Raw genomic sequence first — 21,769 nt, 5'->3', positions numbered from 1 at the left:
TTCCGAAATGTTTAATTCGGGATACCGGCTGCTGGGAGTTGTTCTCCTATCTTTGTCTTATGGGTTAATCACTTTCTCTTCGTCCCAAAAAGTAAAGGATAATGGCTGCTTATCCAAACTTTTGTACATGGTGCATTCGCACCACTCGGGCACTTTATTTTACTGTATTGTTAACTCACCTGCTTGTCAATTGCATCTTTGTCTACCTAGTAAAATTATTTTAGTAAATTCTGATATTCTTATGCTCACTTGCCAACTTCTAAGGTGTAACTGTTATTATTTTAAAGCTGTTAGATTGAAACATCGTCTTATAATAATTTTGCTTCTTTTAATGTCTGGAAATGTCAAGCCAAACCCGGGGCCCACACCCGCAATTGTTAATTTAACTACCCCTTCAGACTTTAAAGTACGAAATGGCCTTGGTTTGCTTCACATAAATGTTAGGAGTCTAATACCCAAATTAGATTTGGTTAAAGTTTGGGTGTCTACCTCTGATCCTGATGTATTGGTTATATCTGAATCCTGGTTGAAGAAATCTGTATCAGATCTCTCTATTCAGATTAATGGTTACAATTTATTTCGAAGTGATCGCCCAAGCAAGGGTGGTGGTGTTGCCATACATGTCAAATCAAGGTTCAATTGCACCATAACAAAATCTATTTCACGTCCCAAACTTTTTGAATTTCTGTCTTTAGACATTACATTATCATCCACATCTTTCCTAACTGTCATTGGCTGTGACCTATAGGTCTCTCTCTGCTTCAAAGGAGTCATTAGACCAACTGGCGGACTTATTAGCTGAATGGCAGTATAGAGAGTTTGTGCTGATGGGGGATTTAAACTGGGACTGGCTTTCTGCTTGCTCTGACCCCCTGAAGCGTATCTGCACTGAATTAAATCTTACTCAGATTGTTTCTTCCCCCACCCGTCCTAATGTTAAATTTCCTGCTAAGTCAACTTTGATTGATTCAATACTCACAAATGCTCCTCAGAAATATTCAGCGACAGGAGTGTTTTCAAATGATATCAGTGATCACTGCATGATATCTTGCATTAGGGACACTAGGCTTCCCAAAACTAAACCTCGTATACTCATCTCATCTCATTATCTCTAGCCGCTTTATCCTTCTACAGGGTCGCAGGCAAGCTGGAGCCTATCCCAGCTGACTACGGGTGAAAGGCGGGGTTCACCCTGGACAAGTCGCCAGGTCATCACAGGGCTGACACACAGACACAGACAACCATTCACACTCACACCTATGGTCAATTTAGAGTCACCAGTTAACCTAACCTGCATGTCTTTGGACTGTGGGGGAAACCGGAGCACCCAGAGGAAACCCACGCGGACACGGGGAGAACATGCAAACTCCACACAGAAAGGCCCTCACCGGCCACGGGGATCGAACCCAGACCCTCTTGCTGTGAGGCGACAGCACCGTGCCGCCACCTCGTATACTCATCTCATCTCATTATCTCTAGCCGCTTTATCCTTCTACAGGGTCGCAGGCAAGCTGGAGCCTATCCCAGCTGACTATGGGCGAAAGGCGGGGTACACCCTGGACAAGTTGCCAGGTCATCACAGGGCTGACACATAGACACAGACAACCATTCACACTCACATTCACACCTACGGTCAATTTAGAGTCACCAGTTAACCTAACCTGCATGTCTTTGGACTGTGGGGGAAACCGGAGCACCCGGAGGAAACCCACGCGGACACGGGGAGAACATGCAAACTCCACACAAAAAGGCCCTCGCCGGCCCCGGGGCTCGAACCCAGGACCTTCTTGCTGTGAGGCGACAGCGCTAACCACTACACCACCGTGCCGCCCACCTCGTATACTATTAAAGAGAAATTTTAAAAGATTTGAAGAACAAGCCTTTTTATATGATCTAATTAACTGTGATTTCTCAAGAATCAGCCTCATTCCTGACATCAATATTGCATGGAATTATTTCCACACGCTTTTCCTATCTGTCACTAACAAACATGCTCCCATGACCTCCTCCAGAATAAAGGGGCGGGATAACCCTTGGTTCTCCCCAGAGCTGGCCTCACTGATTCATAGTAGAAATTCTGCTTGGGCTTTAGCAAGAGCCACAGACTCACAGTCTGACCGGACTAATTTCAGATATCTGAGGAACAAATGTACATACTTAATAAGAAAATGAAAATCTGATTTTTTTCTTAAGTCAGTTTCTGATAATTTAATTAACCCCTCAAAATTTTGGAAAACCATAAAGTTATTAGCTCAGCCTTTGCGAGACACAGCTCTGCCACACCACATAGTTGTAGATGCCAAACAGGTTTCCAATAAAGAGAGTATTGTGAATCTTTTCAATAAACATTTCATAAAATCAGGGAAACTGTTTGAACAGTCTTGTACTGCTGACCTTACCCCCTTATCTGCTACCCCCCTTCCTGATACTTCTGTCTTTCAGGATGGGTTTAATTTTGAAGCTATCCCCACAGCTGCAGTACTCAAGGCCCTCAAACAACTTGACACCAACAAATCGGTAGGTCCTGATGGTCTTGACCCTGCCTTATTAAGATTGGCAGCGGACATAATCGCAGAACCTCTCACACATATTTTCAATTTATCTCTCTTCTCCAACATCATACCAGACGTTTGGAAATCAGCCTACATGTTGCCCCTCTTAAAAGGGGGGGGGGGGACCCTGCTAATTTAGATAATTACCATCCAATTTCAAAATTGTCTGTTCTTGCTAAGATCCTGGAGTCCCTAGTAAACACCCAGGTTAAGGAATTTATGTTACAGCACGAGATCCTTAGTCCGGCACAGTCGGGTTTCAGGACCCAGCATAGTACCATCACTGCAGCATCACAGGTTTTAAATGACATTATAAAGGCACTGGACAGGAAGATGAGCTGTGCTGCCTTGTTCACTGACCTGTCCAAGGCCTTTGACACAGTCAATCACACTATCCTGCTAAATAGGCTGCTTAACATTGGCATGAGCTCAAAGGCTGTTGGCTGGTTTAAGGACTATCTATCCAACAGAACTCAAACTGTTGTTGCTGACGGTGTCAGTTCTTTGCCCATGGAGGTCATAAATGGGGTCCCCCAAGGCTCAATATTGGGTCCAGTCCTTTTCACCATATACATCAACACCATTGCCTCTGTTGTTGGAAATGCTAAGATCCATCTGTATGCAGATGATACAGTTTTATATTGTGATGCCCCTACCCTGTTTCAAGCGAACCAATTGTTACAGCAGTCCTTTAACTCATTACAGAGTACTTTTGCTGACCTAAGATTGATTTTAAATGCCAAAAAGACTAAGGTCAGGCAGTTCACTAAATCATGATTAGCTTCCACTCCCCTAATAATAACCACCCTAGATGGCCAATGTATAGAGAAAGTCTCAGTATACAAATACTTAGGTTTGTGGATTGAAGATAAGATCATTTTTAAAGTTCACGTAGAGAAACTGGCCCAGAAACTGAAAATTAAGCTTGGATTCTATTTTAGAAACAAAGCATGTTTTACTCTTCAAGCTAGAAAGAAACTGATAAATGCCTCCTTTCTTCCTGTACTGGATTATTGTGATATCTTATACATGAATGCTGCCTCTACCACCCTACACGTCCTCGATACAGTTTACCATGGTGCACTACGTTTTATTGCGACTGCCAAACCACGCACTCATCATTGCACTCTCTATGAGTTGACTGGTTTCAGCTCTCTCTCACTGCGCAGATGGATCCATTGGCATATTTTTATCTATAAAGGTATTATTGGGAAATTGTCTTCATATCTTTCTAATCTACTGTCTCAAATGCACTCATCTTATAGTTTGCGTTCAAATAATATTATACTCTTAGACACACCACGAACACAGACTGAGTTAGGTAAGACAGCTTTTAACTTTGCAGCTCCCTGGTGCTGGAATCTCCTTCAAAAAGATCTTAAGTTATCTGTTGCTATTCCTCTCAACCATTTTAAAAAGCTACTCAAACACCTTAGATCTGACAGTTGTAAATGCTTTCACTAACTAACCATTCAGTTATTTCTGTGTTGTGCGGTACTTGTCTTGATTTGCTTACTTGTTTTTCTTATTTTAATCTCTCCAGTGTTTTATATATATATATATATATATATAGTTTTGTTGAACCTGTTTTTATGTGTTCCGTTTCGTCATACTTTGTGCAATGTCTATATGTCTGTATGTCAGGGCTCCCTTGTAAAAGAGGCTGACTGTCTCAATGGGACTCACCCTGGTAAAATAAAGGTCAAATTAAAAAAATATATATTTGTTGATAATGATGTTACATTCGGTCATATGGAGGTGAAAAGTGAAAATGTTACCTCCCTGACAACAAGGAAGGAAGTAAAACATGCAAAACAACCTGTGTCTGGATTATAGCAAACGCACACACATATTCCTGTCCCAAAGTTCAGAGCAACAGATGGTTTAACCGAAAACACAGGAACCTTTATTGTTCAGTTCTGGGAAATACACACACACACACACACACACACACACACACACGCTTCAATTCCCTGCTATCCATCATCTCATTATGTTATCTCAGTTTTATAATGTCACCTTGGAGACGGACTTTGTGCACAAATAAAAGGCTGGTTTTATTCACTAAGGTACATTTTACTCCTGTCCTCAAGCATTAATATAATAACAAACATAATAAATAGTAACATTAAAAGATAAACAGAATATAAATATAATCCTAATTAAAAATACATTGCAATAAATTTAAAAGAAACGTGTTCACTCCATGTTTTGTTGAAAAGTCACACAGTTTGTACCATAAACCCAACTGGGAAAAAAATAATAATCATGCACTCACATGCCAGCTAAACAATTTAGGATTAATGACTTAATACAACCGTGACTTTAATATTATTGAAGGCACAATAGGCTTCTCAAATCAGTCTCATGTAGAAAGGGATCAGTCTTATAAATTCATTAATCATTAATTCAAGTGGAGCGGCACGGTGGGTAGTGGTTAGCGCTGTCGCCTCACAGCAAGAAGGTCCTGGGTTCGAGCCCCGGGGCCGGCGAGGGCCTTTCTGTGCGGAGTTTGCATGTTCTCCCCGTGTCCGCGTGGGTTTCCTCCAGGTGCTCCGGTTTCCCCCACAGTCCAAAGACATGCAGGTTAGGTTAACTGGTGACTCTAAATTGAGCGTAGGTGTGAATGTGAGTGTGAATGGTTGTCTGTGTCTATGTGTCAGCCCTGTGATGACCTGGCAATTTGTCCAGGGTGTACCCCGCCTTTCGCCCGTAGTCAGCTGGGATAGACTCCAGCTTGCCTGCGACCCTGTAGAAGGATAAAGCGGCTAGAGATGATGAGATGAGATGAGATTAATTCAAGTGTCTAATAGTTTATAGCTAAACTATTAAAATCAATGGAATAACTTAGTGGTGATGCTGCTATAGTTTATTGAGTATTGTAGCTCTAATGTAATACAACCCCGATTCCAAAAAAGTTGGGACAAAGTACAAATTGTAAATAAAAACAGAATGCAATGATGTGGAAGTTTCAAAATTCCATATTTTATTCAGAATAGAACATAGATGACATATCAAATGTTTAAACTGAGAAAATGTATCATTTAAAGAGAAAAATTAGATGATTTTAAATTTCATGACAACACCACATCTCAAAAAAGTTGGGACAAGGCCATGTTTCCCACTGTGAGACATCCCCTTTTCTCCTTACAACAGTCTGTAAACGTCTGGGGACTGAGGAGACAAGTTGCTCAAGTTTAGGGATAGGAATGTTAACCCATTCTTGTCTAATGTAGGATTCTAGGTGCTCAACTGTCTTAGGTCTTTTTTGTCCTATCTTCTGTTTTATGATGCACCAAATGTTTTCTATGGGTGAAAGATCTGGACTGCAGGCTGGCCAGTTCAGTACCCAGACCCTTCTTCTACGCAGCCATGATGCTGTAATTGATGCAGTATGTGGTTTGGCATTGTCATGTTGGAAAATGCAAGGTCTTCTCTGAAAAAGACGTCATCTGGATGGGAGCATATGTTGCTCTAGAACCTGGATATACCTTTCAGCATTGATGGTGTCTTTCCAGATGTGTAAGCTGCCCATGCCACACGCACTAATGCAACCCCATACCATCAGAGATGCAGGCTTCTGAACTGAGCGCTGATAACAACTCGGGTCGTCCTTCTCCTCTTTAGTCCAAATGACACGGCGTCCCTGATTTCCATAAAGAACTTCAAATTTTGATTCGTCTGACCACAGAACAGTTTTCCACTTTGTCACAGTCCATTTTAAATGAGCCTTGGCCCAGAGAAGACATCTGCACTTCTGGATCGTGTTTAGATATGGCTTCTTCTTTGAACTATAGAGTTTTAGCTGGCAATGGCGGATGGCACGGTGAATTGTGTTCACAGATAATGTTCTCTGGAAATATTCCTGAGCCCATTTTGTGATTTCCAATACAGAAGCATGCCTGTATGTGATGCAGTGCCGTCTAAGGGCCCGAAGATCACAGGCACCCAGTATGGTTTTCCGGCCTTGACCCTTATGCACAGAGATTCTTCCAGATTCTCTGAATCTTTTGATGATAGATGATGATATGTTCAAACTCTTTGCAATTTTACACTGTCGAACTCCTTTCTGATATTGCTCCACTATTTGTCGGTGCAGAATTAGGGGAATTGGTGATCCTCTTCCCATCTTTACTTCTGAGAGTCGCTGCCACTCCAAGATGCTCTTTTTATACCCAGTCATGTTAATGACCTATTGCCAATTGACCTAATGAGTTGCAATTTGGTCCTCCAGCTGTTCCTTTTTTGTACCTTTAACTTTTCCAGCCTCTTATTGCCCCTGTCCCAACTTTTTTGAGATGTGTTGCTGTCATGAAATTTCAAATGAGCCAATATTTGGCATGAAATTTCAAAATGTCTCACTTTCAACATTTGATATGTTGTCTATGTTCTATTGTTAATACAATATCAGTTTTTGAGATTTGTAAATTATTGCATTCCATTTTTATTTACAATTTGTACTTTGTCCCAACTTTTTTGGAATCGGGGTTGTATATTTACTCTAGATCTATAACATTCATATAACAACCAAATGGGCAAAGGCAATTAGAGTACTTGTTTGGCAGAGGATGGCACTCAGTGAATGTTGTAGCAATAGACAGGACACAGTTTATTCCAAAGATACCATTTATTGAAATAGCTGACACGAATTAGCAAACTAATACTGATCAGATATAGCAACAATAGCAGCCAAGGAATAATTCACTATAAATGGTGATACAATGTAATATCATCTCATCTCATTATCTCTAGCCACTTTATCCTTCTACAGGGTCGCAGGCAAGCTGGAGCCTATCCCAGCTGACTACGGGCGAAAGGCGGGGTACACCCTGGACAAGTCGCCAGGTCATCACAGGGCTGACACATAGACACAGACAACCATTCACACTCACATTCACACCTACGCTCAATTTAGAGTCACCAGTTAACCTAACCTGCATGTCTTTGGACTGTGGGGGAAACCGGAGCACCCGGAGGAAACCCACGCGGACACAGGGAGAACATGCAAACTTCGCACAGAAAGGCCCTCGCCGGCCACGGGGCTCGAACCCGGACCTTCTTGCTGTGAGGCGACAGCGCTAACCACTACACCACCGTGCCGCCCCAATGTAATAATCAATAGTGTATACAGTATGATGATGATAACTAAGGCACTAATGGTGAGCAGAAGTAATAAGCTATATGCCAGTGTTACAGTGTAGGGGAGAGTGGATGTTAAAATGTGAGAGGGAAATCAGGTGTTTATGTGTGTCTGTGTGAGAGTGTGTGTATGTGTGTGTGTGTAAGGGTGTGTGTGTGTGTGTGTGTGTGTGTGTGAGTGTGTGTGTATGTGAATGGAATGCGCGAGTCCTGTGCTAGGCCTCGACTAAAGGGGGATGGGCAACTAGGAGAGTGCACAAGGGAGAGAAAGACACAAAGGATCTGTAGTTTAAAAACTAGTATCGGCTAGGCCTTAGACCCAACTTCTCCTCAACCCTTAGCTACTCCTGAAATCCCAATGTTGAGCGGTGTAGTGCGATGGAGGGAGTTACAAAGAGAGTGAGAGAGAGAACGCATGCACGACCTAACTAAATACAGATAGTAAACAAAGTAAATCAAACAACACGTGGTCTAAGACCGACTTTCATGTGAATCAAAATGTGTACATTTAAACCATAATTGAATTCAAATAAACAACACTCTTCACATTAACTAGCCACAACTAAGACTAACAATTGCCCAAATGCCAGCCTTACTTGAGATCGCTCTTGTTTGGCGACTGAAAGTGCGCCGTCTGTTATCCGAAGACTGAGTGGAGCGCAGGTCCAGTGAGAAAACAGTTCTGTTCCTTTCACTTTTACAGCTCGTCAACTGAAGATCTTCAGTGTCCCATCAGTCATCCGATGACCTGGAAGGAATCTTGTTTGTAGTTCGTTGATGTTGCGAAAGGGAAAAGGGATCCGGTCACCTTTTCTCTTTAAAATACTGCGTGGGCTGCAGTAACTAACCAGTTCAGTTATTATTACAACTATGCGAAGATCAAATACATTGAACTTTGGCTAAAGGTCCTGTATCAATGGCTCATTCTTTGTTCTCCTGTAGCACAGATGTAACGACGTTTCTTTCACGTGTGGAAACCCACTGCCAGAGAGAAGGAATTTCAATTCTGCCGTGGGTTTAAAGCACAGTCGTGACGTCACTGTATTTGGTATCCGGTATCATCTCTGTATCCAATACCATTACAGGGAGTCAGAAGAATGGGTGAAGATAAAACATGGCATCGAGTACAGGGATTGGTGTGTTCAATGCTATACAGTGAAAGGGAGAAGATGGTTCATAAATGATTACTATGGCTACGGCATGGCAATCCATCCCTACATCCCCCCTTTTGGTCTCAAGACTGGGGTTCTTCCATAGTCCTTGAGAGCAACAGAAGGCTGTATAGTCCATGTCCGTAGTCCACTCACACTCTTTCAGTCCTGAAAACATTAGCAGTTTATACAGGCTTTGGCATCTGGGCACATATAAGGCTGTGAGCATCTGGCCAAATGATATGTCTACTACTCATGTAACTAAGCAACACTAATGCTACTTTTCCACTACCAACGCGGCTGAGTCGGGCTGAGCCGTGCCGTGCTGAGTCGAGCTGAGTCGAGCTGAGTGGGGCTGTTGGAGTTGCATTTCACTTACAACCGAGCTGAACCGTGCTGGCTGGAAGTGGGTGGACACATTGGATGTAGTTAGCGAAAGTGGGTGGACATCACATGATGTCGTTAGCTGGCACAAACAGTGACATCAGTGACCTTTTAAGCGGTAGTCTCACGACCCGGATAGTAAACAATAAACATGGAGGACATGGAGTCGTTAGTGTTGCTGGTCTTGGTGCTGTGGCTTGTTGTCACTGACAACGCCAACAGATACTGGCAAGAGCGTATAGATGAGGCGAGGCGCATAAGGTTTCAGAAATTCTCGTAATTCGTAATTATTCTTCTTCCGGGTTTACGGTGTTTACAGATCCCAGCGTACTCGCGGGGCGTGTGTGGGCATGTGAGGACACTCCTCCTCACCAATCAGTGCACAGGGGAGTATCTCCTCACGCCCCTAGCCCCACTCGGCTCAGTTTGGCTCGCTTCAGCCCTACTCCAAAACCGTGCGAGTTTTGGGTGCTGAGTAGGGCTGAAGCGAGCTGAGTCGTGCTGCTCTGAGGTAGTCGAAACGCGAGCCGTGTCGGGCTGAAGTGAGCTGAAGTGAGCTGAAAAAGGGTAGTGGAAAAGGGCCATAAGTAACTATGAGGTATTCTACACTTTAAAAGGTTACATTTCAAATACATTCAACACATTTCAAGTATATTTTCAAGTATACCTGGAAAGAGAAACAAAGAGGTGTTAGTTATAGGAGTTAGCAAGCCTACTCTTTGGGAAGGTTAGTGACGGCTTGCGATGAGGGGGTGTACCGGACACTGCAGTGCTTCCAGCTGTCGGGTACATTGACTATGGAGTCAAGTTTGGTTTGTAGTGTTTGTATGTGTTTGTATAGCATGTATGCAATTCCTGCCGTGATGACCCAGCCACTGAGGAGGAGTCCCAGGACAACCAGACTGACAGGATGTCCTAGATTAGATGACTGTCTGACTAATTGATTAGAGAATATGGTTTTTAGTCCAGCTGGTTCCAGATTGAACTTTACCATTTTAGTCCCTTCAGCCAGGAGCTGCTGTTGAAGGGTGTCATCAATGCTCAGGTCGTGACCTTAGAATGCATCTATCATTTCAATTTCGGTCTCATATCTATCAGGATTGAAGTGATGTAACGCAATGTCATCTATATGAATGATAGCTCCCTGTGAGACATTGAGGAACACCGTCTGGTTGGGAATTTTCATCCTAGTGACTGTTGCCCCTTTTCCACCAAATCAGTTCCAGGGCTGGTTCGGGGCCAGTGCTGGTGCTGGTTTACAACTCATTCAACTTGTGAGCCAGCTGAGAACCAGTTTGCTTTTCCATAGCTCGGGGTGCTAAGGGGAGCCACGTCATTACCTCGCTGTATATGTCAGTTACGTCGCTGTATACATCAGTTATGTCGCTGTATACATCAGTTACGTCGCTGTGTTTGCATAAACCTTGGCACAAACATCGAAGCAACAACAACATGGAGAAGAAGAAGCAGCAACAACAACAATAATGGATGACTTCGGGTTTGTACAGCTGCTGCTTCTCGTCGCTTAAAAATGGCGACCTTTCGCGGTCTTGCTATTGTTGTTGGTCTTAACAACTCCACCCCCCTGCTGACGTAAGCGGTTCTTTCCTCTGGCCCAGCAGAGAGTTGGTGCTAGCCTGGAACTGGCTTTTCTGGCCCCAGAGCCAGTTCTTTGTCAGTGGAAACAGAAAACCCGGTTCCAAGCTAAGCACTGGCCCCGAACCAGCCCTGGAACTGCTTTGGTGGAAAAGAGGTATGTGTCATGCCGGGCATAAGACATCAGGATTTCAGTGTTTGGGGTGTTAACTATCCATCGATTACCTACTCTTTCTACCCTAGTTTCAGTGCTCTCATCCTTGATGGACATACTACCGATGCACTTTTGTTCAGGGGCATCGGTTCTCAGTCCACACAAATGGTCAGTTATGTCCCTAATGACTGGGTTGCTTGGGCAGACCCAGTGTATATCTTTGGTGGCGGTGCACAGGTTCAAGTTAGGGATGAGGTAGAGAGATGGATTGTCATTGTGGTACACTAACATGGGTGGTGTTTTGATATGTATGTGGATATTGTCTTTCCAGAAGCCTATGTTTAGGACAGATTTCAACCTATAGATGTTCTGTCGCTCAATGATGGGTAGATTAAGTATAACCTATTTCCAGTTCTTGCGGGTTAACAAATATGGGAATAGCACTGCCAAGACTATATACCAGGTGTACTTGTGAGGCTTATAACATACAGTGGTGCTTGAAAGTTTGTGAACCCTTTAGAATTTTCTATATTTCTGCATAAATATGACCTAAAACATCATCAGATTTTCACACAAGTCCTAAAAGTAGATAAAGAGAACCCAGTTAAACAAAGGAGACAAAAATATTATACTTGGTCATTTATTTATTGAGGAAAATGATCCAATATTACATATCTGTGAGTGGCAAAAGTATGTGAACCTCGAGGATTAGCAGTTAATTTGAAGGTGAAATTAGAGTTAGGTGTTTCCAATCAATGGGATGACAATCAGGTGTGAGTGGGCACCCTGTTTTATTTAAAGAACAGGGATCTATCAAAGTCTGATCTTCACAACACATGTTTGTGGAAGTGTATCATGGCACGAACAAAGGACATTTCTGAGGACCTCAGAAAAGGCATTGCTGTTGCTCATCAGGCTGGAAAAGGTTACAGAACCATCTCTAAAGAGTTTGGACTCCACCAATCCACAGTCAGACAGATTGTGTACAAATGGAGGAAATTCAAGACCATTGTTACCCTCCCCAGGAGTGGGCGACCAACAAAGATCACTCCAAGAGCAAGGCGTGTAATAGTTGGCAAGGTCACTAAGGACCCCAGGGTAACTTCTAAGCAACTGAAGGCCTCTCTCACATTGGCTAATGTTAATGTTCATGAGTCTACCATCAGGAGAACACTGAACAACAATGGTGTGCATGGCAGGGTTGCAAGGAGAAAGCCACTGCTCTCCAACAAGAACACTGCTGCTCGTCTGCAGTTTGCTAAAGATCACATGGACAAGCCAGAAGGCTATTGGAAAAATGTTTTGTGGATGGATGAGACCAAAATAGAACCTTTTGGTTTAAATGAGAAGCGTTATGTTTGGAGAAGGAAAAGACTGCATTCCAGCATAAGAACCTTATCTCAACTGTGAAACATGGTGATGGTAGTATCATGGTTTGGGCCTGTTTTGCTGCATCTGGGCCAGGACGGCTTGCCATCATTGATGGAACAATGAATTCTGAATTATACCAGCAAATTCTAAAGGAAAATGTTAGGACATCTGTCCATGAACTGAATCTCAAGAGAAGGTGGGTCATGCAGCAAAACAACGACCCTAAGCACACAAGTCATTCTACCAAAGAATGGTTAAAGAAGAATAAAGTTAATGTTTTGGAATGGCCAAGTTAAAGTCCTGACCTTAATCCAATTGAAATGTTGTGGAAGGACCTGAAGCGAGCAGTTCATGTGAGGAAACCCACCAACATCCCAGAGTTGAAGCTGTTCTGTACGGAGGAATGGGCTAAAATTCCTCCAAGCCGGTGTGCAGGACTGATCAACAGTTACTGGAAATGTTTACTTGCAGTTATTGCTGCACAAGGGGGTCACACCAGATACTGAAAGCAAAGGTTCACATACTTTTGCCACTCACAGATATGTAATATTGGATCATTTTCCTCAATAAATAAATGACCAAGTATAATATTTTTGTCTCATTTGTTTAACTGGGTTCTCTTTATCTACTTTTAGGACTTGTGTGAAAATCTGATGATGTTTTAGGTCATATTTATGCAGAAATATAGAAAATTCTAAAGGGTTCACAAACTTTCAAGCATCATTGTACATCAGCAAGTGATGCAACCTGGACACATCTTCAGTGATGTTACCTGGGGTCTTCGAGTGTTTCGGGTCTTTCAAACATCATACACTCTCACCCACGCGACCCAGCCGGGGTGATCAAGCCCCAGCTTGTGTCCAGGTAGCGCTACCCTGCCCACGGATCTCCTCTTTTGATCCACAGCCACCATGAGGCAACTTCAGCTGCCTCAGTGGCTTCCTTTATGGCCCTTTGCCTCCTTTCCCCCTGAGATGCCCAGCATGTTATAAGCCCTACAAAGGGACTGGCTTGCAAATCCTCTACATCCAACCTCAATGGGTTCACATCTTGTCCCCCACCCATTGCGGCGGCACTCCTCCACTAGTTGAGCATACTTAGCTCTCTTCCTCTCATTAGCTTCCTCAATGTGCTCCTCCCACGGGACAGTAAGCTCCAAGAGGACCACCTGTTTGATGGTTTCTGAGGTGAGGACTAGATCTGGTCTTAGTGTTGTTGTGGCTACCTTTTCCGGGAACTTAAGATGCCTTCCCAAGTCAGCTCTCAACTCCCAGTCTTGAGCTGTTGCCAACAAACCAGAATACTTGGTCCTGGCCACAGCTAGTGGTTTCTCCCCGGCTCTCACAAAAGCGATAGTCTGCTTTGCTTATACAGGTGTATATATATATATATATATATATATATATATATATATATATATATATATATATATATAAAATTTTATATAAAATTTATATACAGGTATATAAATATATATATATTTATTACACACACACACACACACACACACACGCCTGTATATACTTGTGAGGTATATACAGTGGTGCTTGAAAGTTTGTGACCCCTTTAGAATTTTCTATATTTCTGCATAAATATGACCTAAAACATCATCAGATTTTCACACAAGTCCTAAAAGTAGATAAAGAGAACCCAGTTAAACAAATGAGACAAAAATATTATACTCGGTCATTTATTTATTGAAGAAAATGATCCAATATTACATATCTGTGAGTGGCAAAAGTATGTGAACCTTTGCTTTCAGTATCTGGTGTGACCCCCTTGTGCAGCAATAACTCCAACTAAACGTTTGCGGTAACTGTTGATCAGTCCTGCACACCGGCTTGGAGGAATTTTAGCCCATTCCTCTGTACAGAACAGCTTCAACTCTGGGATGTTGGTGGGTTTCCTCACATGAACTGCTTGCTTCAGGTCCTTCCACAACATCCAGATTGGATTAAGGTCAGGACTTTGACTTGGCCATTCCAAAACATTCACTTTATTCTTCTTTAACCATTCTTTGGTAGAACGACTTGTGTGCTTAGGTTCGTTGTCTTGCTGCATGACCCACCTTCTCTTGAGATTCAGTTCATGGGCAGATGTCCTAACATTTTCCTTTAGAATTTGCTGGTATAATTCAGAATTCATTGTTCCATCAATGATGGCAAGCCGTCCTGGCCCAGATGCAGCAAAACAGGCCCAAACCATGATACTACCACCACCATGTTTCAAAGATGGGATAAGGTTCTTATGCTGGAATGCAGCGTTTTCCTTTCTCCAAACATAACGCTTCTCATTTAAACCCAAAGGTTCTATTTTGGTCTCATCCATCCACAAAACATTTTTCCAATAGCCCTCTGGCTTGTCCACATGATCTTTAGCAAACTGCAGATGAGCAGCAATGTTCTTTTTGGAGAGCAGTGGCTTTCTCCTTGCAACCCTGCCATGCACACCATTGTTGTTCAGTGTTCTCCTGATGGTAGACTCATGAACATTAACATTAGCCAATGTGAGAGAGGCCTTCAGTTGCTTAGAAGTTACCCTGGGGTCCTTTGTGACCTCGCCGACTATTACACGCCTTGCTCTTGGAGTGATCTTTGTTGGTCAACCGCTCCTGGGGAGGGTAACAATGGTCTTGAATTTCCTCCACTTGTACACAATCTGTCTGACTATGGATTGGTGGAGTCCAAACTCTTTAGAGATGATTTTGTAACCTTTTCCAGCCTGATGAGCATCAACAATGCTTTTTCTGAGGTTCTCAGAAATCTCCTTTGTTCGTGCCATGATACACTTCCACAAACATGTGTTGTGCAGATCAGACTTTGATAGATCCCTGTTCTTTAAATAAAACAGGGTGCCCACTCACACCTGATTGTCATCCCATTGATTGAAAACACCTGACTCTAATTTCACCTTCAAATTAACTGCTAATCCTAGGGGTTCACATACTTTTGCCACTCACAGATATGTAATATTGGATCATTTTCCTCAATAAATAAATGACCAAGTATAATATTTTTGTCTCCTTTGTTTAACTGGCTTCTCTTTATCTACTTTTAGGACTTGTGTGAAAATCTGATGATGTTTTAGGTCATATTTATGCAGAAATATAGAAAATTCTAAAGGGTTCACAAACTTTCAAGCACCACTGTAACAGTATTGTTGCTTTTACTAGCAGTGACCATTAAAGCAAAATGTTAGGGTTATGAATTATAATGGCTAATGACTGTGAAGTTTTAATATTGTGAATGTAAAATAGTAAAAGCTTATCCTTTTTTCGACAATGGAACATAAACATTACTGTAATGAATCAGGCAGAAGACATTTATTTATGAAATGATTAAAAGTAAAATAAAGCAATAGGGTGACCATTGTGAGTGAACTTTAAGAGCAAGAAAGTGTGCAGAACATTTAGTTTTCAAAACTAATTGTGAAAATCTGCAGTTTCTGGGCAATTTTTTTTTATTGGTTATTCTTTTTATCGGTTATTCTTTGAGCGGTTAGTCATGCAGCACATCAAATCCATCCATCCTCCCTCCCTCCCTCCCTCCATGGACCCGTACCAATTTGCATATCGGGCCAATCGGTCCACTGATGATGCAATCTCCACCGCTCTCCACTCAGCTCTCACTCACCTGGACACTAAGGACTCTTACATGCGGATGCTGTTCTTAGACTTTAGTTCAGCATTTAACACAATCATCCCCCAGCAGCTGATACAGAAACCGGACTGTCTAGGACTAAACACCTCCCTCTGCAACTGGTTGCTGGACTTCCTGACCGGAAGACCACAGGCAGTCCGGGTCGGCAGCAACACATCCAGCACCATCATTCTGAACCCAGGGGCCCCCCAAGGATGTGTGCTCAGCCCCCTTCTCTTCACCCTGCTGACCCACGACTGCATACCAACACACAACAGCAACCTCTTCATCAACTTTGCGGATGACACGACTGTGGTGGGACTCATTAACAACAATGGTGAGTCATACTACAGGGCTGAGGTGAGCCAACTGGCCATGTGGTGCAGAGACAACAATCTCCCTCTTAATGTGGAGAAGACGAAGGAGATGGTTGTCGACTTCCAGAGAGCCTCCACCCAGCATCCTCCACTGACCATCAATGGTGCCGCTGTGGAGAGAGTGAGCAGCACCAAGTTCCTGGGTGTGTACCTCACCGAGGATCTCTCCTGGAGTAGCAACACCACATCGCTGGCCAGGAAAGCTCAGCAGCGCCTCTACTTCCTCCGCAGACTGAAAAGAGCTAGAGCACCAGTCCCTATCATGCAGACCTTCTACCACGGAACCATCGAGAGCATCCTGACCAGCTGCATCACTGTGTGGTACGGCGGCTGTACTGCATCCTGCCAGAAGACCCTGCAGCGCATAGTGAGAGCAGCTGAGAAGATCATCGGTGTCCCCCTACCCTCCCTTCAGGATATTTACAACACACGCCTGGCCTGCAGAGCACTCAGCATTGCGGGCGACTCCACCCATCCCAACCACCACTTCTTCAGCCTCCTGCCTTCTGGGAGGAGAATGAGAAGCCTCCGGGCGAGAACCAGCAGACTGAGAGACAGCTTCATCCACCAAGCCGTCAGGATGCTGAACTCCCTCCCAGGCCAGTACCCCCTTCCCTTAATACACAAACCAAATGTCACCAGCCACTTTAACGAACTGTAATGAAATTCAATTGCACTATGTTAAAACTGTTTACAATACTGTTTACACTTTATACATCTTTTATCTTTGATAGACTTCACTGCTACACTGTTTATACTGTCATATCTGCCATATTTATACTTACACTGTAAATTCTTCTCATACTGCCATATTTATACTTACACTGTAAATTCATCTCATACTGCCGTATTTATTTATATTTATACTGATAATTACTATACTGTCAGACTGCTGTTCCCGTTTACATTGTTCATTCTGTTTATATTGTCATTCGTCACATTTAAATTTATACCGTTAATTCTGTTCACACTGCCACATTTGCCATATTTATACTTTCTGGATTGCCACTGTCTTTTCTTAGATAGCTTTAGCTTGTGTGTGTAAATATACCCTTTTAAAATTTTTTTTATTTTTTATTTTTTTAAGTTTATATCTTTTACCTACATTTTATATTTCATGTTTATTACTGTTTGTACCACAGATAAGAGGGAAACGCAATTTCAATTATCTGTATGTCCTGCACATATGGCATTACTGATAATAAAGTTGACTTGAACTTTTTAAGTTGCTTAAAAAAAAAACCTGGCCCAGATACTTTATTATTCCAAGGCTTCCAGTCACGTATTTCCGGTCTAGTGCTGAGATCACGTGTTTCCTGTCGGTAGAAAATGTAGAATACTATAGGGCAAGTCAGACATGTTTACTTGAGAAAACAGAGCATACAATGTTAACTGTGTGTGTGTGTGTGTGTGTGTAGGCGGGGTTGTGAGGTGTGTCTGTGTTATAAAGTTCACACCGAAAAAGGAACTGCTCACTGATTCTCCTGATCTTTTCAGAGAGAGAGTGTGTGATAGTGTGTATATATGTGTGTATAAGTCTAAGCGTGTTTGTGTGTATGCATGTGTGTGCATGTGTTTGTTGTTTGTGAGTAATGGAGGTTTCCCTAATGACCCTGTTGGTGTCTCTGTGGATGAAGACGTTGGTGAACTGGGTGGTGTTGATGGTGCAGAAGGGTCATGTGGGGCAGAGCTTCTGGGGCATCTTCTGCATGTCAGTGGCATTGGGTGACGCCCTCCTGCACCTGAGTGTCACCTGCGTTTTCTTGGTTCAGGATGTTCAAGTGTTTGAGCTGCGCCTCACTAAGTACCATGTGTGTGTTCTGGTTCAGGCGGCGTGTTCCATCCAGGGGGTTCTGCACTGGCCCGTCTTCATCCTCTGTGGACTGGACATCCTGTGGCGCACACGCCATCCCTGTCCTCATCTCACACAAATGATCGTCCACGCCACCGTTGTGTTCCTGCTGTGGACTCTGGCCATGTTTTTTGTCTTCACCATCCCCGATTCCCACCTGCTCACAAAAGACGAGGACGATCACATCACCCTGCAGCGGTGTCAGGTGATGGGTGGGGCTCAGAGCCGGCAGGTGGCCTGGGCATCGTTGCTGACGCTAGTGGGCATGGCTTGCTACATACTCTCAGTGAGGAGAACGAACGCTGAACAGCTGAGGAAGTGTGTCTGTCACTTCCTGTCCACCTGGAGCACCTTCCTGTTCCTGCTGCTCTTTATCTTGGTGTCCGGAACAGAAGTTCCTCCATATGTGGACATGAACAGCATGTGGCTGTGTTTTATTCACAGTCTGTATACTGTATTGGCCCTGCAGAGCTGCACTTGCATTTTCTGTGCTCACATGTCTCATACACGTCTGCTTCCTGACAAACAAATTGAGTTTCACTGCAGAAACTCCTTCAGAGCAGACGCTTCACACTCGGAGACTCACCTGATCACCATGGGGACCATTGAGATCAGCAGACGATGGTTTTCTGAAGTGTTCCTGAACCCATACAGTGATTTCCACTACAGACAGGTGTCTGCATTTAATGCAGTGTCTCCTGATCCTCATCCAGAATCCTGATCTTATGCTCTGATTGACAATCGCCGTGTGGACCCCGATTGAACAACTCTCTAAGACGGGAGGATCCAAGATGGTGGAGTGAGAGGCAGCACCTTTGCAGGCTCTGCAAAAAATATCGTTTAGTCCCTGAATAGTGAGTTTTGCGCAACAACCTAAAACCTTCACTCGGGTATCTTTATCCACAGTACTTCCGCGAAACATCTAAACTGTCGAGAGGTTGGGGTTTTTTTGACACTGTCAAGAAGACGGCGTGCGTGCTGATATGTCCGACCATGACTACCATCTACCGCTCTCCGCGAAGCATGTGAGGACAGCGACACTGAAGATATTGAGGTAGATGAAAAGTCTCCTAAAGAAACCAGAATTAACTTGACTCATACAGCAATTAAAAGTCCAAACCCCAAGAAAAGGAAGAGGAAAAACAACAAAAAGGAAGAGGGGAACATCAGCGCTGCCATTCTCCACACAGTCCAGGCTCTGACTGGAAAAGTGAACGAATAGACTGAACTGCTGAAAAGCTCTGATAAACGCATAGAAGCTAATGCGATGGCTACAAGAGAGAACAAACAAGAAATTGCTCTGCTCCTGTTAGGGTTTTGCTGGGATTCGAACCTGGTTCGTTGGTGTGATAATCCAGCAAACCCCCACTAGGCCACCAGGGGGATGACTCAAATGCAGAGGCGTAAGGCGGAAGTAGAAAAAGAATCAAAAGGTTTATTTAAACTATATACACTATATACAGGGCAAAACAAAAGACAAAAAAAAACCAAAGAGTATAATCCAAAAGAAAAGCAAAGTGCAAAAATACAAAAGCTAAGAAGATCAAAAAACACAGTACAAAGGAAACTGGAGATAAACATAACAGCACAAAGACTCCGTGACAAGAGGACTGAACTCAGGGGTATAAATAGACAAACTAATTAAGGACACAGGTGAAGATAATTAGGCAATTAACACAAACTCAAAACACAGGAACAGTGGCGGCCTCTAGAGGCCAAAATGAACACGACATGAAAAGGAAATAACAGCGGCCTCTAGAGGCCAAAACAGTCCTAGTCCTAACAGGACCCCCCCCCAGGAGCGTCTCCTGACGTTCCCAGGGCGATCCGGATGGGCCGAATGGAAGTCCCGACATAGTTCTTTATCAAGGACATCCCGAGCAGGAACCCAGCAGCGCTCCTCAGGACCATAGCCCTCCCAGTCCACCAGATATTGCAACCCGCCGCGGACCCGGCGGGAGTCAAGCAGGCGATTCACAGTGAACACAGTCTGCCCCTGGAAGATGCGGGGGGGTGGGGGGTTCCTAGGGGCAGGGGCATACGTAGACGTCAGTACGGGCCGTAACAGGGAAACATGGAAAGTGGGGTTGATCCTCAGAGTCCGGGGCAACTGGAGCCGGTAGGAGACAGGGTTCACCCTGCGCACCACCTTGAAGGGGCCAATGTAGCGAGGAGCAAGCTTTCGGTTCTCCACCCGCAGTGGAAGGTCCTTAGTGGACAGCCAAACACGCTGCCCAGGGCGGAAAGCGTGTGCAGGTCTTCTATGGCGGTTGGCCTGAGTCTGGTTGGTTCTGGAGGTCTGTATGAGGGTCTTCCTGACCTTGCTCCAGGTCTTGCGACACCGTCTCACATATTGGTTGACCGAGGGCACCCCCGCGTCCTCCTCCTGGTCCGGGAACAGAGGTGGCTGGAACCCGAATTGGCACTGGAATGGCGACAGCTTGGTGGCCGATGACTGCAGGGTGTTGTGGGCGTACTCCGCCCATGGCAGCCAGGTGCTCCACGATGTCGGGTTATCCATAGCCAGGCCTCGCAGGGTGGTTTCCAGGTCCTGGTTGAGCCTCTCCGTCTGACCATTGGACTGTGGGTGAAACCCAGAGGAGAGGCTGGCAGTGGCTCCGATGACCTTGCAGAACCCGTGCCACACTCGGGAGGAGAACTGGGGCCCTCGGTCTGAGACGATGTCCTGTGGAAGACCAAAGACTCGGAAGACATGATTAAACAAAAGTTTCGCAGTTTCAAGAGCAGAGGGGAGTTTGCACAGTGGTATGAAGCGGCAGGCCTTGGAGAATCTGTCAACTAAGACCAAAATGACCGTGTTACCTTGTGACTCAGGCAGACCCGTGATAAAGTCGACTGCCACGTGGGACCAGGGACGCCGGGGAATGGTCAGAGGATGCAGGAGACCCTGGGGACGCTGTCGTGGGTTCTTGGTTCTGGTGCAAACCTCACAGGACAGGACAAATGACCTTACTTCCTTCTCCATGTTAGGCCACCAGAAGCGTCTTTTCAGGAAGTCCAGGGTCCTCCGAGCTCCCGGGTGGGCGGTGAGAGGGGAAGAGTGACCCCACTGGAGAACCTTGGCCCGGGCTTGATGTGGGACGTACAAGAGGCCTGGTGGCCCCGTCCCAGGACCGGGGTCCTGGCGTTGGGCTCGTCGGACAGCCTCCTCAATACCCCAGCGGACAGGGGCCACAATCCGGGACACAGGGATAATAGGCCCGACTTCATTCTCCCTGTTAGTGGCAGAGAACAGTCTGGACAGTGCGTCAGGTTTGGTGTTCTTGGAGCCGGGGCGGTATGAGAGGGTGAAGTCAAACCGACTGAAAAACAGGGCCCACCTAGCCTGTCGAGGGTTCAGTCTCTTGGCTTGCTGGAGGTACTCCAGGTTCTTGTGGTCAGTCCAAACCAGGAATGGATGTTGTGCTCCCTCCAGCCAGTGCCTCCACTCCTCAAGGGCCAGTTTGACCGCTAGCAGTTCTCGATCCCCCACATCGTACCGGGACTCAGCAGGACTCAGGCGGTGGGAGAAGTAAGCGCAGGGGTGCAGCTTTC

The 21,769-nt window shown here is 44.6% G+C and overlaps 1 protein-coding gene across 1 annotated transcript; it reads left to right on the top strand.

Moving 5' to 3' along the window:
- The first annotated feature begins 17,954 nt into the window (after positions 1-17,954).
- On the top strand, positions 17,955-18,804 carry LOC132890160 (probable G-protein coupled receptor 160). Its single transcript, XM_060926956.1, is given in 2 exon segments — positions 17,955-18,709; positions 18,711-18,804. Coding segments are annotated over 2 exon segments (849 nt in total).
- The last annotated feature ends 2,965 nt before the right edge of the window (positions 18,805-21,769 follow it).

The sequence above is a fragment of the Neoarius graeffei genome, chromosome 1, assembly GCF_027579695.1.
Source record: "Neoarius graeffei isolate fNeoGra1 chromosome 1, fNeoGra1.pri, whole genome shotgun sequence".
NCBI lineage: Eukaryota > Metazoa > Chordata > Actinopteri > Siluriformes > Ariidae > Neoarius > Neoarius graeffei.
This window is presented reverse-complemented; position numbering and strand designations above follow the sequence as displayed.